The sequence below is a fragment of the Dipodomys spectabilis genome, unplaced genomic scaffold, assembly GCF_019054845.1.
Source record: "Dipodomys spectabilis isolate Male_0828 unplaced genomic scaffold, ASM1905484v1 ptg000297l, whole genome shotgun sequence".
NCBI lineage: Eukaryota > Metazoa > Chordata > Mammalia > Rodentia > Heteromyidae > Dipodomys > Dipodomys spectabilis.
Genome location: NW_024870974.1, coordinates 14,596,010 through 14,621,311, shown reverse-complemented (window position 1 = coordinate 14,621,311; position 25,302 = coordinate 14,596,010). Strand labels below are relative to the sequence as shown.

General features: G+C 38.8%; 1 protein-coding gene across 7 annotated transcripts in view; it reads left to right on the top strand.

Annotated features, from left to right (window-relative positions):
- The window catches only part of Tmem131l (transmembrane 131 like), a 127,146-nt gene that overhangs the window by 70,335 nt on the left and 31,509 nt on the right, over window positions 1-25,302 (top strand). For 6 of the 7 annotated variants that reach the window (XM_042701731.1, XM_042701736.1, XM_042701732.1 and 3 more), the window contains 13 exons: window positions 7,396-7,473; window positions 7,664-7,817; window positions 8,927-8,985; window positions 9,310-9,418; window positions 12,053-12,146; window positions 12,793-12,946; window positions 13,481-13,651; window positions 15,280-15,349; window positions 16,247-16,364; window positions 18,585-18,726; window positions 20,182-20,291; window positions 21,249-21,321; window positions 24,784-24,911. In XM_042701731.1, coding sequence (XP_042557665.1) covers window positions 7,396-7,473; window positions 7,664-7,817; window positions 8,927-8,985; window positions 9,310-9,418; window positions 12,053-12,146; window positions 12,793-12,946; window positions 13,481-13,651; window positions 15,280-15,349; window positions 16,247-16,364; window positions 18,585-18,726; window positions 20,182-20,291; window positions 21,249-21,321; window positions 24,784-24,911 — 1,460 coding nt within the window. The remainder of the gene's footprint in view (window positions 1-7,395; window positions 7,474-7,663; window positions 7,818-8,926; window positions 8,986-9,309; window positions 9,419-12,052; window positions 12,147-12,792; window positions 12,947-13,480; window positions 13,652-15,279; window positions 15,350-16,246; window positions 16,365-18,584; window positions 18,727-20,181; window positions 20,292-21,248; window positions 21,322-24,783; window positions 24,912-25,302) is intronic. The other variant, XM_042701734.1, reaches the window with a different exon arrangement.

The following is a 25,302-nucleotide window of genomic DNA, read 5'->3' as shown; positions in this document are numbered from 1 at the left end:
CTACTCTTGATTTGTCATATAAGTAGTATCATTTGTTATTTTTGTCTGGCTTATTTAATTTAGCATGTTGTTTGGGTTTATCCATGTTATAGCATGTATCAAAATTAAACTACTTTTTAAAGCTACATGGTAATTACATGATAATTTTGGTTTGATGTTTTAGGAATCACAGTGCTTTCTCTTACTCTTCCTTTTTTTTGTCTAATCCTTGCCATGACCATTTCTAAGTAGAATGTGGTCAAGGTCAAGTTCCACCAGCCTACTTCATAAAGCTTGACCTATTATTTCTAGGCCATGAGCTGGACTTAGAAGACCTACGTGCCATTTGTATACTGCCCAGTATCATGCAGTTGTACAAAAATAGTAACTTGTCTGTGGACACAGCCATCATAGGCTTATGACCTCCTAAGGTGAAAATCCCACATGGCTATCAGGATACTGTCAATAGTGGTTGTAGTTAAAAGCTAGTTATTTACCCAAGTGTGAAAAGCCATGGTATTGCACATCATAGATCACTTTTTTTTTTTTTGAACTCAGGGCCTGGGCACAATCCCTGAGCCTCTTTGTGCTCAAGGCTAGCACTCTACTGCTTGAGCCACAGTGCTACTTCTGGCTTTTTCTGAATCGTTTATTGGAGATAAGAGTCTCATGGACTTTTCTGTCTGGGCTGACTTTGAACCATGATACTCAAATCTCAACCTTCTGAGTAGCTATGATTACAGGCATGAGCCACTAGATCACTTCTGACTTAATGTCTTACAATTTTAAAGGTTAACTGATTTTCCAGATACCCTTTTTGTCTACAGTCTTCCTGGCACATATCAGGGGGTATGAGAAATAAGTGAGCAGTAAAAAGACAGTAACACTTCCTACACCCCTGTCCTCACTAATTGTGAAATAAGGGGAAAAGAAATCAAAGTAGGTTTTCTGGGGGTGAGGGGGACCCTTAGAAACCAGAGGAATAAAGAGATTTCCTTCTAACCACTTCAATGTAGGAAAAACGTTAATCATGAGCACCCAAATACTTTGTTATAGAATTTTATTAGGTAAGTGAATTGTGAGTGAACACATAGTAAGTCTTTTCCCTTTGAGGACTTCTGTATCTGGTGGCTTATAACATGTATCTGGTTTCCTACTCATAATCCTACTGCGAACTCAGAGACTCAAACAGAATCCTAGGTTGTGCAGTGAACCTCCCCAGGCACTGATGGCTGGGGTTTAACCTTGAGTCTGCAAAGCCACTGACACCTTTTCTAAAAGGACATGGGTCAGGAAAATGGACTGTGTATATATTAGCACTTTCGTATTTGTATACAAAACCAGAAAACTCACTTCAGCCAGCCAGTTTTTAGGTTTCTGAGAACGTTTTTATGAGTAGTTCTGGCAACACAGGAAGATTTTGTTTCCGTGGCTACCATCTGAGGACAGAGGGTATGTGAGAGTTGTTCTTTAATGTCAGGGTCAAACTATTGTGAAACACTTGTTGAAGTTGTTCTGAGCCTGTCATGTCGGGAACACTAGAGTAGGAGGTATGTGGAAGGGGGACCCAAGACACTTCCCATTCCCATTTATCAAGATTATTTGATGTATAGACTTTTTTTTATATCCAGCTTGTTGGGGGTGTGGGATGGCTAGAATATCCCTTGGCTTGTACAGAATCTGTGTGTTCCTCATGATACACATGTTGGCTTAAGAGACTTAGAAAGACCTCTCAAGTGTTACATTCAAAATCCTAAAAGAAGAGAAAAGTGTCTGAGAATAATAGAATGTAAGGCTGGGATTTATCTAAGTAATTCTTTTTTGTTTCACAAATTATATTCCTTAAATGAGCTATGCTTTTGGTTTTCATTGTTTGGGTTTTTGTTTTGTTTTGCTTTGGTTTGGGCCTTTTGAGTCTCATTATGTAGCCCTGGTTGGACTCAGGAGCTTTATGCCTTATCTTCTCAAGTGTTGGGATACAAAGATGTGCTACCATGTCCAGCTATGTTCCTTAAATGAAAGGTTTTGTATGTGGTTACTATTGAGAACATCATAATTTCAGGTTCATTCCTTTAAAAATTAATGTAATAGAAGTTCTTGGATACTTTCATTAGGATATGGTAAAGTAAAGTATACTAAAGTCCCAGGTCGTATCAGATGACTTTTTTTTGCGGGGGGTGGGGGGGCCGGTTGTGGGGTCTGAACTCTGGGCTTGGACGCTGTCCCTCAACTCTTCAGCTCAAGGCTAGCGCTCTACCACTTGAGCCACAGCTCCACTTCCAGCTTTTTTTCTTTTTGCTTATGTGGTGCTGAGGATTCAAACCCAGGGTCTCATGCATGCAAGGCAAGCGCTCTATCACTGAGCCACCTTCAAAGTCAGTGGATAAAAGTCATCTGACATGACCTGGGACTTTACTATTTCCTTTTATAGCACATAACCCTCTACCTACTCCTAACATCAATTTAGGATATGATGGGAAATGTTTTTTGCCCCAATATTAATTACCTGAACTTCTACCCCTTTAAAACAAAACTACCGGAGTAAATAAGAGGCTTTTAGCATTATTTATTTATTTATTTTTGCCTGTCCTGGGCCATGAACTCTGGGCTTGGGCTCTGTCCCTGAGCTTTTGCTCAAGGCTAGCACTCTACCACTTGAGCCACAGCACCATGTCTGGCCTTTTCTGTTTATGTGGTACTGAGGAATCGAGCCCAGGGCTTTATGCACGCTAAGGCAAACATTCTACCACTAAGTCACATTCCTAGTTCTTAGCATTTTTTTTTTAAAGATTCAGTGTTCCATTGTATATTAAAATTTTTCAGATACAGGTCTCTGGGCTGATCAGCTTTTTAGACTTTTCTGTGAAAGTAGTATACTTGGTCTGCCTTGACTTGGGAAAAGTTACTGGTGTACATTTACCTATTAACTGGCCCCGTGGTCTTTGGCCTTTCATGCTACATCACCCCTCATCTTCTAGAAGATAATGTTAGTAGGAGTCTTCAAAAATAGACAGGTTTTATTTTCCTTTTTTTGATTTTTAAATTTTTTTAATTGTAAAGATATTGTACAGAGGGGTTACAGTTACATGAGCAAGGTAATGAGTCCATTTCCTGTCAAGTATTGTTACCCCGTCCTTTGTTTTTCTCCTATCATCCCTTCCTCCCCCCCCCAAAAAAAGTTGTAAAATTCATTATTAACATAGTGTCTTGTATACCTTGTTGTTACAATGGGTCATCCTGAATCCTTATTTCAGCATTTTGTTATTTCCCTTCCCCTCCCCAAGTTAGAAAAATGTATATACAAGGTGCAGGACACAGGAATAAAATACAGTGACAACAGGGGTTGTACCATGGGGGAAGAACATACAAAGAAACAAAAAAAAATCACATAGTATATTATAAATACATTAAAAAGATCAACAAGAAAGATAAAAGCTCTTCTGTCCCCTTGGGGTTCATTTTGCTTAGCATGGGGGTTATATGGTCATATGTGTACATAGCTTGTGACCTCTTCTGGTTGTCCTAGACATACACTAGTTACTGCAGATAAGGGAAACCATGGGACCTAGGTTGCTTTGGGTTTGGCTTACTTCACTTAAGCCAAAGTCTTTCCATTTCTTAACAAATGGGGCAGTGTCATTCTTTCTGACGGAGGCATAGAATTCCATTGTTTATATATGCCACATTTTCTTGATTCATTCATCTACTGAGGGGCATCTGGGTTGGTTCCATATCTTAGCTATGTTGAGTAATGCTGCAGTAAACATAGTTGTGCTGGTTTTTCTTTTATTATACCCAAGCACACTAAATCAGACACCTGCTGTCGTGCTGTTTTTTATCCAGGTACCTTGAAGGGAATTCATAAACGCAGTCTATGAGATTGCTCTACAAGACTTGTGTTTTGCTTATATAGTTTCTTTGTTAAAAGTTGGAACAGCTTTGTTCTTTTGAGAAAGAAGGATGTGAACTTTGAAATCAGTGCACTTTATGGTGCTTTGGTGGCACTAGAATGCCCCCTGGTGGGACTCTAGAGATATGCTCTACAGCAAATGAAACCGCCGTATAGTTGGAAACCCAGAATGCTCTGAAGTCTGAAACTTGAAGTCTAAAACTTGTTGAGTCCCAACAGAACATTACAAGTCTACTGGTTTACTGTCCATGACACTTTGTTTCACAAGCAAAACTATGAAAACTATTGTGAGAAATTTTTTCCAGGTAGTATGTATTAGGTGTATAAGAGACAATGATTTTTAGGTTTGGTCCCTATCCCCAAGATACCTGTATATGTGAACATTCCAGAAACCCCAAATATCCAAAGCACTTCTGGTCCAACATTGTGACTATAGAATACTTGGCCATCACAGTTTCTTATTCTTTTTTGTTATGTTTCCAACTAACAAATTAATCTTGTTTTAAAAGATAAATTAAAAATATATCCAGGCACAAGTTTACCAAGAATAACAAAACGAACGTTTTTAAAAATCCTAGGGTGCCCAAGTTTGAGCGTTTGTGAACTGACTCTTGCAGTGGTGTGGGAAATGGAGTGTAAAGGATAATAGGGGCCACAGAGAGAGCAGGAGGAAGTATCATTGTGCCATAAACGTTCTCTGTAGTACCAGGTACTTCAGTACCCAGTGCTGTTGTATCATGAAAGCAGCCCTAGATTGTACAGAAAGGAGTGCTCACACTTGTGTTCCAGTAAAACTGTTTACAGACAGCCTGGAGTTAGCCAGTTGCCAGCCCCCAGTCACCAATATACTTATGAGTAAGGACAAATGCACATGCTTACGGGCAATCCAGGATTACAGCTGGTGTAACTCGGTTATGGATTCGTTTAGTGAGTGAGAAAAAAAGAAGTTAAGTTGTATTTCCAATCTCTAGCTTATTCAGCTGTGTGTGGGGAAAATGGTGACTAGTAGTGCAAAGACAAGGAATGCAGCAGGGAGGCTATAAAATAGTTTAGGTGGACTCAGGCCAGACCTCAGGATGTAGAAAGTGGCTCGCTCCCCGCATGACAATTTAGGTGAGTACTTACTTGCTGGACAGTGGATGTGTGTAGAAAGAGATGGGTGACATTAATAATGATGCATTGTACTCATACAGCTACATGTTGAATTGAAACACCTTTGTGCACCTACTTAAAGATAATAATTACCTGTGCTTAGGTAAATACACATGAAAACCTTAGAACTACCCTAGGAAGAGAGAAAAAGACACAAGATAGTATCCAGAATAACCTAGTGTCAGTGTCAAGGAGAAGGAGACAGGCATGTGGTCAGCTGATGTTAAAATAAGGCGAAGGGACAGTTCAGATGAAGTTCCTGGGGGCTGGGCAAAGTCTGGGATTATCATCGTGCCCTATAATCCCAGCTACCTGAGTGACAAGTTGAGGCCAACCTCAACCAAAAATGGCTATGGAAACACTATCTCGAAAACAAGCTAGCTTGGTGTGCCTGCCTATCCCAATTAATTAACAGGGGACAAGATAGGAAGACTGGATCTCAGTCTGGAGATGGCCTGGGACAAAAATATGAGACTATCTGAAAAAGAACTAAAGCAAAGGGGACTGATGTGCAGCTCAAGTGGTAATGCTTGCCTAGCAAATGCTAAACTCTTGAGTTCAAACACTAGTAAAATGCATACTCACGTGTATATATACACAAACACCTTTATATTTGGTTCTATGGAGATCATTTCGGATGTGGTTAAAGTTTTAAATTGTCTTTGGTAGATGGGTTTGTTCATAGAAGAACAAACTTTAAAATCTAGTTTTTGACCATTTTAAGCCCAACTGGGTACTAATGGCTCACACCTTTAATCCTAGTTACTCAAAAGGCTGAGATCTGGAGGATAATGATTTGAGCCCAGCCTGAGCATAAATAGTTCACAAGACTCTATCTCACATAACCAATGAAAAGACAAGCTAAAGGCATGGTTTAGATGATAGAGCTCCAGCCTAGCAAATAAGCTACCACCCTGAGTTCAAGCCCCAATACCTCCAAAGAAAAAATTAGGTTCATTTTGCACATTGAACATTCTCACACTAAGAATATTCATTTACTAGCAATAGTTTCTTGAAGTCATTGACTGATGTCCTTTAGTTAAAATGACATTAATAAATGACTTTCTATTAAATGACATTTTATGGCATTTGAAAATGTAATACAATCTTTATTTTTTTCTTTTAAAGAAAAAAAAATTCTGCCAGCCTGACAATTGAAGTTGTAGTTGCTAGAGGGCCTCGTGAACACTGAGCATGAGTTCTGCATTGAGGCCTACTCCTCTTAAGTTGTGGGGTTTTTTGCGGGGTAGGGGGAGAGCGGGGAGGGATACTGGAGTTTTACGCTTTTTTCCCCCCTGATCCTGGGCATTATCACTGAGCCTCTTTGTGCTCAAGAATAGCACTCTACTACTTTGAACTACAATGCCACTTCTAGCTTTTTGTGAGTGGTTTATTGGAGGTAAGAGTCTCCTGGACATTCCTGCCCGAGCTGGCTTTGAACCGTGATTCTCAGATCTCAGTCTCTTGAGTAGTTAGGATTATAGGCATATGGGCATGAGTCACCGTCGCCTGCTATATGTTACTGGTTTTTGAACTCAAGGCCTTGTACTTGTTAAGCAGGCAGTCTACTACTTGATCCATATTTCAATTCCTTTTGCATTATTAGTTTTTAGATAGAGTCTTGCTTTATGCCCAGGTCAGTCTGGACAGCACTGACAACACTTCCCAGATAGCTGGAATGACAGGAGTCACAACACCCAGCTTTTTATTGGTTGAGATGGAGTCCATGAGACTTTACTTTCCAATAAATAACTCAGAAAAATCCAGAAGTGGTGCTCTGGTTCAAGTGATAGAACAATATCCTTGAGCAAAAGAAGCTCCAGGAGAGCATCGAGGCCCCGAGTTCAAGGCCCAAGACTGGCAAAACAACAACAAAAATAATAAGGCAGTTGGATTTCTTTTTGTGATTTTCTCTGACTCCAAGATTGTGACTTCTAAAGATCATAGCACATATACCTAAAAACTGAGTCTTGCCTGGGTCATTGTAGATTAAGATAAATGTAAGACTCCTGTTTAAATAAAATGGTCAATATGTGTTAGAAACACCAGCATACACAGTCTTCTGATTTATATTTAGAACATATTCATCTCCTTATTTGCCCTATTAGGGATTTTCATGTTGCCCAAAGTAGAATTTATGATTTCCTTGAGAAGGTAAGCTCAATAATAGCACAGATTTTTCTGTTTTGCTCACTGTTATATTTCTAATAAATGGAATATACAACACTTCACATATTCAGGTATTTGTTGAGTAAATGAATGCGTGAAAAGGTGAGTGTTCTAAATAAGAGATAATTTACTTGTAATGTTAGGTTATGCCGTTGCTTTCTCTTATTTTCTTTTTCTTCTTTTAGGTAGAAACTACTAATACTAGCCTCCTGCAGGTGCAGCTAGAATGCAGTTTACATAATAAAGTGTGTCAACAGTTAAAGGTAATTTAAAAGCATTTAGTATTTTGAAAACCGCTGGGTTTTTCTGCTTTTTTGCTTAAAAATAGTATATTCTGTTCTCAGAAATAGACATGCTGTTGCCTTAAGTGATTGTCATTTTCAAAAATTTGAACTCAGAGTTCTGATGGTTTTTTTGATACTTTCTTTTTTTTCTTCCTCCTTTTAATCTCAGAGTTGTTACCTGGAATCTGATGATGTCTTGCAATTACAAATGAGCATAATTGTAACAATGGAAAACTCCTCAAAAGAATTAGAAAAAAACACACAAGATTTGCTAGATCATCTCTCTATTGTATATGTAGCTACAGATAAACCTGAGACCTCAGGTAAGATGAAATCTGTTAAAAATTTCAAGGTAGAGCTGGGAGATTTAGCATGTGGTGGAGCGTCTGCTCAAGGCCCTGGGTTCCATCCTCAGGAACTGCCTAAAAACTTTTGCATAGTATATGATATTTGTAAGTTAGGCTTTTCTAATACTCTTTGATTATGATGACTTCTGGTATGGAGTGTGCATATGTATTCAAATTCAAGGAAAGAGTGGTGCAAATAATACCTAAGAGCATAGATTTTTATTGACAGTCACGGTCTTGTGTGTGTGCTAGAGACCTGTACACAGGACCTCGCATGATAAGCATGGGTCCTTCCACGGAAACACACCCTAGCCCTGATAGCATTCTTTTTTTTAAACTGCATTTTTTTGTCTTGTCTTTTTTTATTCTGAGGATCAAATCCAGGACATTGTACTTGCTAGTCAAGCGCTTTGCCCTGAGCTACATCCCAGCTCCCTGCTAGCATGCTTAGTTGATGGTCAAACATCATTTGTCTTCCAGTGCTCAGAATTGGCTATTGTAGTAATGGGTCAGCTGGGGAGGTCTCTTGCCCTCAGCTTTATCACTTTTGATGAGTGGTAGACACTGCTTTAGGGATTGCTATCCTGTGGGGAACATTTCTGCCATATAAGTAAAGGCTAAGAGAAATCTGGTATTCTGAGATGCCAGAGTTTAATTCTTTCCAAATATGGTTATCTAAATTAGGAAGTACAAGAGTTGCCAACCAAGGTTTAGCTTTATTTCAGGCTATCTCATTGGTTAGTGAAGGATGTACCATAATATTAAATTCATACCTTCTCTCTTGAGAATTTTTCGTCGTTTAGTGAGCCTAGGTGATTAGCCAATCCTTTTATAAGGATCTTTCCTCTTGTGACTTAAAGTTAATACCCACCAGCATTCGTAAAACTCTGGCCACCACCAACACACACACATACACCAACACACACACACACACACACCAACACACACACACACACACAGAGCTTTGCTCTTCATTTGGATTTCAGAATTGTGCACAGAAGCTCTTGTAGAACTGTATAATCAGTTACTGTTTAAGATGTGGGAATTTTATGTTGTAATATCATTGCTCTGATTCTTTTGGACAGATGATTCTGCAGTAAATATGTATGTATTACATTCAGGAAACAGCCTTATATGGATACAGGTAATTATCAATGCTTACATAAAGTAGAATTTGAAATTATAAGGATAAATTTAACTGCAAGACCTGAAGGCTTTTCAGAAACAGATGCTGAGACAGTTGTAAAGACTGTGTTTTGCTTTCAATTAACCCTTTGTCCTTTGCTTGAACCCCTGTTTGCATGGAGGTTTTCAGCACTCACTTTCTGCTGCTGTTCATTCATCTGTCAAGCAGTTGCTAGGTGCCTTGTCTGTGCTGTTTACTTACTTGAACAGAGTGGGTTCAAGCTGGGTAAATACTTCCTTGGCAAAGAGGGGTAATGTGGATTTTATTTTCTTGTTTTTACAGGATGTTCATCATTTCTCCCATAGAAATGATCTGTCTCTGCAGTTTGAACCCATACTACTACCTACTTCCACAACAAACTTTACAAAAATTGCCTCTTTTACTTGCAAAGGTACACGTTTTAGTAATATTGAAGATTTATTTTGTTACAACAGATGGGGCATGGCTTTTATTAAGTGAATTGGTTTGATTTCAATAAACTCTTAGAGATAAGTTTGATCCAGAAACCGTGGCTGATGCCACTTGTATTCTGCCACGTGTACAGGAGGTGATGCTTTCACAGGTAGGATAGTTGTGTCAGGATTGTTTAGAGTGTAATGCATAATGTCTAGTCAGTACAAGCCTAGTCCTCTTTCCAGGTTCTTACAGTTACAAAGTTCTGTAAAAAAAAATTAGGTTGATTTGAGTCATAACAAAACATGCATACCCTCAATCATCTTTAAAGGAATGTAATTTAGAGCAATAAATGCAATGTAACTTATTACTAAGGGTGATAGAGATCAAAGAGATTGTTAGTATTCTGTGTTAGTAATGATTAAAAAATGTTTATGTTTTAACCAAAATAGAATAGATAGCATACTGTTTGGAGGGAAATCTGGCAATCTTAGAAAATTTCTAGTTGAAGGAATGTGTCCCACAGATACACGTATCTGCAAAACTATACCTGAGCTGGGCAGGGTTGGTGCACAACTGTAACTCCTTAGAAGGCTGAGTAGGAGATTTCTTGAACATAAGAGGTTTAGCTCAGCCTGTGTAATTTTTATTAAAAGCCCAATCTACAGAAATAGACTTGTGACAAAGAACAGCCTAAAACAGCTACTGTTGTTGCAATGAATTCATGTACAGGAGAGTGTACTGTGAAACCATTAAAAAGCATCACAACATATGATAGGAGCAAGATGTGGCATTTAGTTGTTTGAAAGGCAGGGTGCAGGCCAACCACTAGTGGCTCATGTCTATAACCCTAGCTACTCAGGAGGGTGAGATCTGAGGATCACAGTTCAAAACTAGCCCAGGTAGGAAAGTCTATGAGATTCTTATTTTCAGTTACCAGCAAAAGCTGGAAGTGGAGCTGTGGCTCAAGTGGTTAGAGCCCTATCCTTGAGCAAAAAAGCTCAGGGACAGAACCCAGGCCTGAAATCAAACCCCAGAACTGGCCTAAAAAAAGGGACTGGGGAGTGTTGTGTGTATACTCAACTATACATACAACACTGGAAGGAACCTAAGGTACTGCTGTTTTTTCTGAGGTGGTTGGTAAGTCAGGGGTAAAAAGTTGACTTAGTTTTATATATTTTTTGTTAGTATTTGAATTTTGTTTTTGATCTATATGTACTTTTTATTTATGTATTTATTTTGGTTGGTCATGGGGCCTGAACTCTGGGCCTGGGCACTGTTCCTCAGCTCAAAGCTAGTGCTCTACAACTTGAGCCACAGCACCACTTAATGGCTTTTTCTGCTTACGTGGTGGTGAAGAATCGAACCCAAGGCCTCATGCATGCAAGGCAAGCACTCTGCCACTGAGCCACCTTCCCAGCCCTAGATGTATTTTTTAAAAAGCATGACAGTTAAGAATTCAACACAAGGGGCTGGGAAGGTAGCTCAGTGGTAGAGCACTTGCCTTGCATGCCTGAGGCCCTGGGTTCGATTCCTCAGCACCACATAAGCAAAAAGAAAAAAGCCGGAAGTGGCGCTGTGGCTCAAGAGGTAGAGTGCTAGCCTTGAGCTGAAGGGCTGAGGGACAGTGCCCAGGGCCCAGAGTTCAGGCCCCACGACCGGACCAAAAAAAAAAAAAAAAAGAATTCAACACGAGTAGTTTAATTATATGACCTACATCAAGGAAAACATTATTTTGAATTAATCAATAGTATTTTGAAATACATTCCCACTTTCTTTTGGGGGAGGGGGGTCAGGAGACTTGAATTCTGGGTCTGGGTGCTGTCCCTGAGCTCTCAGCTTATGGCAAGCGCTCTACCACTTGAACCATAGTGCCACTTCCTGTTTTCTGGTGGTTAATTGGAGATAAGAGACTCAAAGACTGGCTGGAAAGGTGGCTCAGTGGTAGAGTGCTTGCCTTACATGCATGAGGCCTTGGGTTTGATTCCTCACCACCATATAAGAAGAAAAAACCGGAAGTGATGCTGTGGCTCAAGTGGTAGGGTGCTAGCTGAGAGACAGTGTCCAGGCCCAGAGTTTAGGCCCCACAACCAACCAAAAAAAAAATTTAAGAAAAGGAAAAAAAAAAGTCTCAAGGACTTTGCTGCCCAGGCTAGCTTCAAACTGCGATCCTCAAATCTCTGCCTCCTGAGTAGCTAGGATTACAAGCGCCCAGCTTCCCATGTTTATTTTTTTAAGTTCCATTCGTTCTTCCACACTTACTTCTCCACATGCTTTTGTTACTTCACCAGTGAGCTTTTGAGTTTTACTTTTGTCTTTAATGTTAGGACTTTGTTCTATGTGCAGAAAATCAACATGGTATTGACTTGTAGCCCTCCCCACCTCCAAGAAAAAATTGAGAGTGTGGTTTAAAAGGGGGAGAGGAGGAATATAGATAACAGATGCCAGATGATTGGCAACAAGCTAGTCAAGAAGAAAGGCGGATTGGAAGTGTTAGAGAAAGTATCCTCCACATATGGTTCCTTCACTAATTTAGTAGAGACTGAAAAGTGAATAGTCTGTATCTTTTTTTGTTTAATCTTAGTGAAATTGAAAGTGCTTATGCATGACATTTATTTCTTTATACCTACAGCAGCTACATCATGTGATGGTAAAGTTACAGAAGTTGTGAAGAAAAAAAACATTCCAACACTAAACTCATGTCTTGCCTCTCCAGTAATTCAGGGGTAAGTTCATTCCACTTTCCCTGAAATCCTGAGGTTTTCATCCTTACATTTTCAAAATGTAATTGATAGGAGCCAGACATTGGTGGCTTACGCCTGTAATCTTAGCTACTCAGAAGACCCAAGAACTAGAGGACTGCAGTAAAAAATCAGCCCAGGCAGAAAAGTCAACTAGATTCCATCTTCAAAATAACCAAAAGAAAACTGGGCTGGGGGTGTGATATAAGTGGTAGAGTACCAAACCAAGCAAACCAACTTAGCATGATGTCCTGACTTTATATAATAATTTTCTTTCTGGACTTGCCACCTGTGCATTAGCACATGAAAGCTTTCGTAGCAGAATGGGAAGAGAGAATTAAACAATTAGAGTAATAAAATAAACTCCACACCAGGCAGCCATGTGTTTGGAAAGAAATGCTCATGTGTTCTCTGAGTTTCATGAGTTGTTCTGGTCCTGGTTTTGTCCCATGGCCTCTGCAAATACCTTGATCGTGACCTGGCCTTCAATATGAGTGTGAACCAGAAGGTGATGAAGTGATCCAAACCTTGATAAGGTTTTACACTGCTCTCCTTTTTGCACTTGGAAGCTCCTGTGAGAGTGGACTGCTTCTTTATGTGGGGTGATTGTCTGTATGCCTTTTGTTTGCAGGTATTTCAGAGTGGAAACTTCTGCAGCCCAGTTTCTCCTACAGGGTCATGAGAACTCATCAAGGGGGTGGTCAATATGGTACCTCAACTATTTTGACTATGGTGTTGTATTAAAGGATGTGTTTGTTTCCAGGGAGACCAAACACATTTTAAAGGTATATATATACATACATACGATATTTTTCTCTTAAGTTTTAGCCCATTTGTCTAAAGTTGTCTAAAGCTTTGTCTAAAGTTGAATGCTATGGAATGAATATCAGTAGAAATTAATTTTGACTTCTAATTTTAAAGCACTTTTAGAATTATAGGAAACCTGTATTCTTGTTTATTCATGCCTTCCCCTTCCCTGTAGCTCCCTTTCTCACTCAACTATTGTTCATGGATCTCAAATGGTTAGCAATATATTGATTAAAAATATTCTTACCATTATTAAAAAATGTCATATGATTTGTACTAAAAGATTATATTTAGTAAAAATAGACTTCAAAATTTTGTAAAGTATAAAATAGGATCATATTAAGTATTTAGAATATATTATTTCTACAATAATAGTCTTTGGCCTGGAACTAATTGAGATTGAATTAGGCTTCTTCATGTGTAGCAGAACCTTAGCATCATCATAGTCTATAATGATCTTAGTCATTTTTAGTGTTAGGAAAAGTAATCTTTCTTGCTTCTTTTCTTTTTAGATTCTGAATTTCACTGGCCCTTTATTTCTACCTCCAGGCTGTTGGAATATATTTTCTTTGAAACTTGCTGTTAAAGACATTACCATAAATCTGTTTACCAATGTATTTTTGACAACAAACATAGGTGCCATTTTTGCAATACCTCTGCACATTTTCTCAGCACCAACCAAGGTATTGTTTACAACACTGTATGTGTGTTACAATTTTAATAGCACTTTATATGGTGTTTAGGTTTTATTAATTGGGTTGCATTTATATTCTTAAGGGTGTCTAAAAAAATGGATAATCCCAAGCCAGTCTTAGATGATACATTTGTTTACATGTGGAACTCTGTTTGGAAATGTGCTATTTTTATTTTTCATAAAGTAATTTGAAATTACTTTTTAAAGAAAAATACTACTACCAAGTGCTGATGGCTCATATCCATAATCCTAGCTACTCAGGAAGCTGAGATCTGAGCATTGTGGTTATAAGCCAGCCTAGTCAGCAAAGTACATGACTGTTACTCCACTTAACTACCAAAAGGCCTGAAGTAGAGCTGTGGCTCAAGGGGTAACTCTTGAGCAAAAGAAGCTTAGGAACAGTGCCCAGGCCCTGAGTTCAAGCCCCAGGACTGGCGCATGCATGCATGCATATATATGTGTGCGCACACACACGCACGCATGCACGCACATGAAGTAAAGCACTACAAATGGAATAATCAGTTTCATTTTCATTTAATTTGAAAGGTATTTTTTTTTTAATGCTAGGTATCAATTTCAGGGCCTTACAGCCATTTAGTCAAGTACTCTACCACTGAGCAGGGCCAGCTCTTACTTTCCAGCAGTTTTAAAGTGAAGAGTGTTTGCTGCTATAGCAGACATGGTTGAGCTTTTAACATTAACTTGTAATGATTTCAAATACATTGGAGATTGTTAAATGTTTTAGTTATACGTCTTTAAGTGATTTGTTTGTGAGCCAAGTCTTAAGCCTGAAAGAGTCCATAAGAGAAAGCTTTCTAAAATCTGGACAAATTGTGTTTTATTTAGATTATCTTAAACCTATCTCATTTTTCTTAATATGTATTTCTTTTTATTTGGTTATTATTACTTCCTTTTGCTCAAAGCTATTCTGTGTAACAGTGGGTTTTAACTTTCTCTTCGAAACATTCATGCAACCATCTTTATTATTTTTCTCACTTACTGTTGATGTTTCATAATTAGAAATGCCTCATAGTTAGCTGTTAAGTATGAAGGTAGAACACACTGAAAATCAAACACAACAAAACGTAACCATATTTATCTATTTTGAATAGGGGAGATTTCTTTAAAAGTTCCCTTTTCCAGTCAAGAGATGCATATATGAAGAGTGACCGTGGGAGGGATTAGAGGCCAGGCTCCAGAAGCAAGTGAAGTAACAAGTGTACATTCTCCACAATGCAAATAGGCATTCAGTGTTTGGGGTAGGTAGGAATTCGCATACACTGGAATCTGAGGATTAGAATGCACACTGTAAAACAAACAATCTGAAAACAAAACCACTGGGAATGTCCTAAGAGGGATCAATCTTTAATTAACATGGCAGTGTGGTGTCTTGTGGATCCAGGGCTTGTCATTATGGGCATTGATGATTGTACAGAATCTACTGTAGTGAGAGGCAGCTCAGATTTCTTTGGATTCAATGATTAAGGAAACAAATTCTTGTTTGGCTTTTAGTTAAAAGTGAGTTTCACTGAAGTAGAGGCTTCATATTTTTGTGTGTTAGGATTTTTATGTTGAGTGTTGTGCTTTAAGTTATTTATATATTACTTTTTAATCTAGGAAGGGAGTCTGGGTTTTGAAGTGATAGCACATTGTGGCATGCATTATTTCATGGGAAAATCAAAAGCAGGTAAGTGTTTTGCTTTTAGGCTTTCTGTAGAACTCCAGTTTGGTGGGGGGGAATGGGAAACAGTGAGTGAAATTAACATTTTTAGATGAAATAATTGATTCTCTTAGAGTACTTGTGTCATATTCTGTTTGGAAGCATAGTCATGGACAGAATGACCTGAAATAGTTATAAATCCTCCAGTGTACTTATGTAAATAGTGCCCTCTTGGTTTCAGTAGCTTAAATCTTTGTTAAGAGATCTTTTTTTTAAAAAAATACTGTTTGGTCATTATAGTAGACTTGAATCTAGGAAAAATGGAAATTTTCTGATCTTTGTGTGAAAAAGTGGACTTATAAGTTAGGAAATTTGGAATTGTATGTGCAGACTTAATAGGTACACGTACATCTCATTAAGAGGTACTAAGTGGCTTGAGTGACTGAAGGTCATGGTGTTGATACAGAAATGATTTATAGGTTGTTTGGGGTTTGTTTTCCCCTGAATTTTGGTTAGTTCATGCACTTGTCCAGGATCCGCCTCTAGTCCCCCTCTCTCATTGGAATTTTGGTTGAAGATTTCCAAGATAAAGATCGACATTTACATAGAAAATAGTTTTGTATTTTAGATTTAAAGCTGTGAGAAATGTTGCAAATATTGACTTGTTTCAGGCTGTATTCATGAGCCATGTCTTTTATGTTACAACCTTCATATGATCCATTTAGTTTTGCTTTTTACATGTTTAATTTGATCTATCATTTGCCGTGGAGTTAGAGGGACTTTAGTAGAGCAGCTCAGGGAAAGAGATAGAATTTTACTGTGTAGTGCTCTCAGTTTGAGAAGCCAGAAGAGTCAGCAGCATTATTTTACTTACTGAATTGTACTTCCAGTAAATCTAATATAGAAATCTGATCTAACTTTTAGAAAATCCTAATTGGGACAAGAGCCTTTCTCTGGACCAGTCTACCTGGAGCATGGATTCTGAACTTGCAAGTAAATTGTATGAACGATGGAAGAAATACAAAAATGGTGATGTCTGCAGGTAAGTCTGAAAGGACTGCCTCTGCCCTCTCAGCCCAGTCAAAGTTTTCATCTTTTATTTTCCTGTTGGGAAAGACTATTACCCAGAACTTTTTTTGAAATTACATTCCTAATTTTTAGTGATCAGTATTGTTACCTATCTAGCCTGGCTCATTCAGTAGTTGTACAAAGTGGTTTCAACTCAACTCAGTTTATGAGTATACTCACTTTTTTTTGTGTATGCCCGTCCAGTCCTGGGGCTTGAACTCAGGGCCTAGTCACTGTCCCTAGGCTTTTTTCCTCAAGGCTGCAGTTCTGCCACTTGAGACAGATCCGGTCAAGCTTTTTGGTAGTTAATTAGTGATAAGAGTCTCATGAACTTTCCTGCCCAGGCTGGCTTTGAGTCATGATCCTCACATCACAGCCTCCTGAGTAGGTAGGAGTATAGACATTAGCCAGCAATGCCCGACTTACACTCAATTTTTTTTTTTTTTTTGCTAAGTCACTTGAAAATAAGTTGTAAGTACTTTTTCTTTTATGAATTAGTTGTTTCTTAGGGAGGATATTCTCTTGTATGGATCTATACTGTCATTGTACACCTAACAATCTCATTGATGATATAATTTTGTTATCTGCATTAAGAATTCCCTGGTCAGTTGGATGCTAGTGGCTCATACCTATAATTGTAGCTACTCAGGAGGCTAAGATCTGAGGATTGTGGTTCAAAGCCAGACTGGGTAGGAAAGTCTATGAGACTCATCTCCACTAAAACTTAGTCAGAAAAAGCTGGAAGTGGTGTGGTGGCTCAAGTAGTTGAGTGCCAGCCTTGAGCCAAACAAAGCTCAGAAACAGAGCCCAGGCCTGAGCTTTAAGCCTCAGGACCAGCACCAAAAAAATAGATTTTCCCTGGTTGAGTTAAATATTTGTTGTACCTATGTGTGTTGTGTTTTTATGGGTTTGTTTTTTATTGTTGTTGTTTGTGGCAGTACTGGTACTGGTGTTTGAACTCTTTTTTTTTTTTAATGTTATTATAAAGGTGATGTACAGAGGGGTTATAGTCTTTTAAATTTTTTTTCGTGTTATTATAAAGGTGATATTCAAGGGTTATAGTTACATAAGTCAGGTAATGAATACCTTTCTTTATGAACAGTGTCACCCCTTCCTTCATTCTCTCCCAGTTTTTCCTTCTTATCCCTACCCACAAGTTGTATAGTTCATTTTAACATAGTATCCAGTGAGTACCAATGCTGCATTTGTGGAGTTTGAACTCTTACACTTACTTTTTTTTTGGTTGTGGGGCTTGAACTCTGGGCCTCAGTTCTGTGTCCCTCAGCTCTTCAGCTCAAGGCTAGCGCTCTACCATTTGAGCCACAGCACCACTTCTGGTTTTCTGGTGGTTAGTTTTCCTGCCCTGGCTGGCTTTGAACCTTGATCCTAAGCTCTCAGCTTCCTACTTGAGTAGCTAGGACTACAGGCATGAGCCATGGGCACTCGGTACCACTACTTCTTTAGCCACATTTCCTGCCTGACTTTTTGCTGGTTATTTTGGAGGTGGAGTCTCACAGACTTTTCTGCCTGGCCTTGAACCACAATTCTCCAGATTTCAGCTACCTGAAAAGCTAGGATTACAGGTGTGAGCGACTGGCTCCCTGCTGATATTTTTTTTATGTCATATACATTTATTGTTTCCTAAGAATGTTTCACTCAGTGGTTTTAGCATTCATGGGTAATCCTTGTTTGAATTACCTGTTAGACTAATGGCTACAAAATGGTAAAATTTCTAGTGATTTCTTTCATTCTACATTTACTAATACATAATTTGTTAAAAGCCTTCTTAAAAATATCACTATAGTTTCTTAGTGTGTTGTATTATGTTATCATAATTACTGTTGTTGATGACAAATTGTCCTAAGTCTAGTGTGGGTGCCTTGAGAGGGTGGCTTGTGTGGCTTTTATATGTTGTCATCATTCTCTGAGCAATTCTTAGCTTTTTCAGGACAACAGACTGTTCTAGAGTCAGAGCTTTTTTGGGGGGTGCTATAGATCATATTTGGTGTCTCCTGCTTGTTCAGCATGTGTTCTAGCTCTGAGCTATGCCCCCAGCACCTTAGAGTGCTTCCTAACATTTTCTCTTCCCCGGTAGCCCTTGTTCCTTTGAGGAAGAATGGTATTCAGTGATTTCTCATTTATAAAATGTCAAAACTATTTATCATAATCTTTTCTTTCTTTATCACCTATCCAGGAGGAATGTTTTAGGAGTGGCTCAGTTTGCTCATTTGAAGAAATCCAAGGAATTGGAATCCTTTGTTTCATATTTGCCGCGTTTAGTTGCAGAGCCTGGCCTTGTGATAAACTTCAGCGCAACTGCCCTCAAGAGCAGTGTGGTGAGGATAAGATACTGTGTCTCATCATCCTTTTGGTCAGGGGCATTCCATCTCTTGGCCTTTTCAAACTGCCAGAATATTTCCACTCAGGGATATTATTTCAGACCAAACACACCCATGTGTCATTAGGACATTTTGAATTGGGGAGGTGTCTAAAGAACAAAATGGCAAGTGAAACTCTTGAGCAGACTGAAAAGTCACTAGATAAAGAAGTGCTGAATTGATAGGAAGTTCTTAAATAAATGTGTGAGTTAAAATTTTGAACAACAGGCAGGAAAAATTCTTGGCTTAAGTGAATGAGGCTTGGTGTCATAAGGAGACGCTCAGAAGAAATACGCCCAGGGGGAACCAGGTTGCTCTGTGATACCATTAGGAACTGGGGCTCCATCTATCAGTTGACTTAATGTGTTGGCTTCCTTCCTTATATGTGCATCTCTGTCTAGCCAGGGTGGCAGAATGAGGGCACAGGGAATGAGATACCATTAGTGGGCATTCATTTATGTCTCATAATGGCAAACTGCATCACACATGCTCAGAGTTAAATATGCATCTTAGCCAGTGCTCATTGAGCTTCCTTAGGATGATACCCTAGGGATGCTTTTTTTTTCTTAATATTTTGTTTTGAAGCAATAGAGAAAAGAGTAATATCAACTGTTCCCAATTGCTGTTTACCAAGATTCCTTGCTGTATAGTGTTTGCCACACTTTTAGGTCATTTCCTGTCACTCCAGATACACATACTTTTTTGAACCATTGAAAGTGTCCTTGGGCTGCTTCATCTGTTTCACTGGCAATTATTTATGAGCAAGAGAAATTTTCTATATAGCTAGAACATAATTATCAAAACCAGGAAATGAAATATTTATTACAATGTTGCTACCTGATTTACTTTTTTTTTTTTTTTTGGGTCCAGTCATGGGACCTGAACTCTGGGCCTGGTCACTGTCCCTCAGCTCTTCAGCTCAAGGCTAGTGCTCTACCACTTGAGCCACAGCGCCACTTCCGGCTTTTTTCTGTTTGCTTATGTGGTGCTGAGGAATCGAACCCAGGGCCTCATGCATACAAGGCAAGCACTCTACCACTGAGCCACCTTCCCAGCCCCTGATTTTACATTTTGTGTTCAAGTTTTTCCAACAAACTTAATGCCTTACTTGTAAGTTTTGGTTTTTTTTTCTTAGATCAAGATCAGCCTAGGATCTCACTATATTTTAAGTCTCCCCCAACCTGTCTCTGCCTTTCATGGCATATCCCTTTTTTGTGTGTGTGTGTACTATGTGCTCTTTCATTGAGCTTACACCCCTAGTTTCACAGAGGTTTTTGCAGAGTGCAGGCCATTTGTTTTCAAAGCTTTGTGGTGGTTCCTTCTGATTAGATCCTAGTCGTGATTTTATAGTAGGACTACCTCAGGAGGATACTATGCTGTTCACTCTCTGAACACTCTTTTCCCCATGTCTAGGTGAAGTACTTCATGGTGAGGAACCCATCTTCTCTGCCAGTCTCCTTGCAGCTCCTACCTCTTTCCTTGTACCCAAAGCCCGAAGCTGCAGTGCGCCTGCTGCACAAATGGTAGGAAGACTGATAAGGCAGGGTGGGCAACCCAGACTGTTAACCTTCAGAATGTGAAAATCCTGTAGTTCTGTCTCCTGGGCTTTTGATGTATGAATCTGGGTACCTGTCCCCTGAATACACATGATTTGATGGAAGATGCTTTCATTCACTGTTACTGTGTTGGCTCTATCATGCAACAAAATGTTCTTTTCTTAAGTTAGGCATAAGAAACAAGTTAAAAGATAAGTGTTGGGATGCACACCAATCATCTTAGCAACTCAAGGAGGCAGGATTTGAGAGCAGCTTGCATAACTTAGTTGAACCTGATGGATGGATGGGTGGATGGGTGGATGGATGGGTGGCAAGAGTTTTATAGTATATCCTAATCTAGACTATTTGTTCATATCTGTTATATACTATTTTTTTATAATCAAAGGAAGACATCCTTTGATCTCAGGGTTTCTCAACCTCAGCATCATTAACATTTTGGACCAGAAGATACTGGGACAGGGAGGCTGTCTTGAATATTGAAGGAAGTTTAGAAGCATCCTTGGCTTTTGCTATTAGAGGCTAGTAGGACTTAACAGCCATGACTACCAAAAATGTCTTCAGACACTACCAGGTGTTTTGGGAAATAAAGTGACTTTTGGTAGTTTATCCTTTCAGGTTCTGTAGCTGTGAGCTATTTTGAGGGAAAAACCCTGCTTTCTATTTAAAACTTTTGACATTGTATATTTCTTTACATCTGTTGCCACCCAAGTCATTCATTAAATAACATTTATTGAGTACTTAGTGTATGCCAGGTATGGGTAAGTGTGGAATGGGGCCAAGATAGAGTAGCCAAAGGACCAAGTAGGAGAAGGAGAAAGAGAGAATATGAATGTGTGTGTAAATATATATGTGCACAAATGGGAGATATTAACTCTTCATTGTCAGATTGAATGCTATTTTGAATATTTGGGTTTTTCTTTGTAGGTTTGGCACCGATATGCAGATGGTTAATTTCACAACTGGTGAATTCCAGCTTACCAAAGCTTGCCCTTACCGGGTAGGATATCATCTCCAAACAGCAAAAAGAACTTTTGACAGACTAGCCTCCAAAGTAGTGTTTAAGTGTCTTTTTGTTCTATGTGTGGCTCTCTGATTTTTGTTCTCTAGGCATGGAAGCATAGTAGGTTTTTCTAATTAACTAGTGCAGCACTAGTTAGAGTCATGCCTCTCAATTATTTTAATGTGGTGGTTTGAATCGACACAAATGAATAACAATTGAATCAGTGCTATGTAGAAAACCATGGAATTTTAGCTAAGCCCAGAATTTATATTTCTCTTACGATTCCTTGACCTCCTGAAATCCTTTTTAGGATGAGATAAGGAAAGCAAATACATTAAAAAAAATTTTTTTTTACTACATTGTCTTTGTGTGTTTAGCAAATCATCTGGTTCCTGTGGTATTCATCTCACTGTTAAAACAAATTTTCTAAAAAGTTTTAAATTTCTGGACAACCACGAAGTCTTGCTTCAGTGGTTAGGAGTTAGTAATGACGTATTACAGGCTGGGGATGTCTGCCTGCAGACTGGGCATTTGATCCTCAGCTTTCACTCAGTAGTTTTTGTATGGTTGAGAATTGGCCTCACAGTATGTAAAATAAATAGATAAATTCAAAAGGGAAGCATCTGTAGAAAGAATGCTCACAGACACGTACTCAAGCACACACACATACTTAAATGGGATGGGTAATTTTCTTTTTCTACCCTACTCCTTCATACACTGTTGCTCTACTTAACTGGAATAACAAGAAGGAGACCACAGATAAGACTTAAGAGTTCAGTTATGAGTTCAACAATAGGGAAGTTTTCAGTATAATCTTGTCTACAACAGAAAACACCTTGCCAGTAAACTTTCCTTTCTTTTTTTTTGTCAGTCGTGGGGCTTGAACTCTGGGCTTGGGTGCTATCCCTGGTGCTCTTCAGATCAAGGCAAGCGCTCTACCACTTGAGCCACAGCACCACTTCTGGTTTTCTGGTAGTTAATTGGAGATAAGAGTCTCATGAACTTTTCTGCCTGGGCTGGCTTTCAACCGTGATCCTCAGATCTCAGCCTCCTGAGTAGCTAGGATTTCAGGCCTGAGCCACTGGCACCTGGCAAACTTTGCTTTCTTAACAAGTGTCCCAGCAGCACTGGGAGGCGGAGCCCTACACTAGCCTGTGCTTTGCTCACCTTCTAAAGTCCTTGCTGTTCCTCTCATTCTTCTCTGTTCCAAACAGTGGTCAGGGCTATAGGAGATAATTCCTCCAAAACACTTTGAAATTGAAAACTGAATGCTAACTTTTTAAATATCTGAATATTGAGATTTGGGCAGATAGGGTACCTCATTAAAAAAAATCATTTTATGTCAGAAGAATTTTTCCAAGAATATTATACCCTTTGTGATGAGGGAAATTGCTGTCATTGTTTACTTATTGCACTGACAAACAGAATAGTATCAGTACCTTGAAGACTGAAAATTTAACAGAAAGTTGTTATAAAACTCTATGAAGTTAAAAAAAAGTACTCTTGCCTAGTAACTTTCACTGGTTTATTTTAAAACTATGGTCTCTCTGCTTAGGAATATACAGAACTGGACATTGAAGGTCACCTATGTGACCTTCTTTTGGCAAACTGTTTAACCTCCCTGAGCCTCCTCTTCAACTCTCGAAAAAAGATTTTAGGATTCCATAAGGTTTATAAAGCAGATTGTTTTGTATAGTGTGTGCCTTAAGCAGTCTGCTATTTGGCATATAAAAAGTCATAGCAAAAGTCAGCAATTTTTGTTCATTTATATTTATAAAGTAGGATTTCTTCCTTTATGAAATTTATAATTCTAAGGAGAATAAATCAAATGGCATTTCTGTTTATTCTTCCAAAATAATATGGGAACCGATGGTATATTGAAGAGTAAAACAAGTTTAAAAATTGAAAACAACCAGGTACCAGTGACTCATGCATGTATTCCTAACTACTCAAGAGCCTATAGTCTAGAGGATCACAGTTCAAGGTCAGTCTAGGCAGAATATTTAATTCTATTGGAGGCATGACCTACGTTGTAGAGTGCCAGCCTAGCAAGCACAAACCCCTGAGTTCATACCTCATACCACTAAAAAAAAAGAAAATACAGGAAAGAGATATATTACTGTGCAGAGTATATGCTTATAAGCTCTAAATAAACAATGAAGAATGGTTTGATGAGAATGTGCCAGAAAAAGCAGCAGAAACATAAAAACTACATCCTTTTCTTTAAATTTTTAAAACAATTTTACTGTAAAAGTGATGTACAGAGGGGATACAGTTACATAAGTCAGGTAATGAGTACATTTCCTTTATGATCATTTAAAATGATACTTACCAAAATGAACTCCAAGAAATGGAAGCAAGAGTTTTTTTTTTAATTGTACTGTTTGGTTCTTTTTCTTTTTTCCTTTCCTTTTTTCTTTGGTTTATTCCCATCTGTTGATGTTTTTGATTTCTATACCCTTTGTCCTGTTTGTATGTAAGCTTATTTGTTTTGGGGAGGGAAAGAGGAAGCATGGAAATGGTGGGACAAAGGGCAAACCAAGTCAGCAGTAAAACATACTAGATACTATATTGGAAAAGAACTATATAACTTCAGGGGAGGGAAGAGGCCAAATATAAAATAGATGATTTGAGTCTTAAAGACATCTTAGGGTATTTTTTTAATTTTATTTATTTTTTTTATTATGTAATACCAAGGAATTGAACCCAGGACCTCATGCATGCTAAGCAAGCACTCTGCCAGTAAGCCAGATTCCCAGCTCAATCTTTTTTGACAGTGGCTATCCTTGTATGATTTCTGTAGAATTTGAGCACAGCAAATCTTCTCTGACTGATGGGTTATATTCAAAACATCGTTTCATATAGGTTTCTTTCTTTTTTTTTTTTTTGTCGGCTGTGGGGCTTGAACTTGACCAGTGTGCTGTCCCTCAAGCTCTTCAGCTCAAGGCTAGCATTCTACCACTTGAGCCACAACACCACTTTGGTTTTTTGGTGGTTTATTGAAGATAAGAGTCTCACAGACTTTCCTGCCCAGGCTGGTTTTGAACTGCGATCCTTAGATCTCAGCCTTCCAAGTAGCTAGGATTACAGGCGTGAGCCACCGATGCCCAGTTCATACAGGTTTCTAATTACAACTCCCATCCAAACCTGGAAGCAAATCCCTTTCCAGTAATCACGTCAGGTTGTCTTGTAGTCACTGCCTGTGTTTCTCAGCTATGGTTAGGTATTATTTATTGGAGTAAACAAGGATAAACAAGAGGTTAGAGGTTTAGCTCTAGCTTAGTGGAAGAATGCCTGCCTGTCATATGCAAGGCTCTGAGTTCAGTCGCTCACACACACAAAATTGGGTTGGTGAAGGATGGGTATAATCAATGTTTATATCTAATTTGTGCTTACTGAAGATGGAAACTTGTTCTGTAGGAGAATAGAATGTTTAATTGTGTCCTTAATGATTTTCAGGCTGTGCATTCTGAGGAATCTAGGTTTGGCACCCTCCACTTGAATTTGCAGCCTTTGGAAATAAAAAGGATTGGTGTAGTTTTCACACCAGCTGATTATGGAAAAGTTACCTCACTCATACTAATCCGGTAGGTGGGTCCCTGCCATGGAGTCTTACTTCTTCCTAACTTATCTATCTAAATCTCATTCTCTCTTAAGAATAATCTCTGTAGCTAATAGCTGACACTCCTTTTTCAGTCAGTGTGCAGTGACCAGGGCAAGGCAGCGCTGGGCATGATAGGAAGAAGTGATGGCTGAGGAGAGAGGCCTGCAAGTCTGGACAAAGTCCCAAGATCTCCCCCAAAAGGATGTGTCTCTGTTCATGTCTCTAAGAGGGGAAATGCACTTCACTCCAAATTCAGAGCCATCACAGAAGACAGAACACATACGCATGATGCGTGCACATGTGTGCAGGTTTACTTTTCTATCCTTAGCACAGAAAAACAATGGAAACATTGCTGTAGGCATTTCCCATCAATA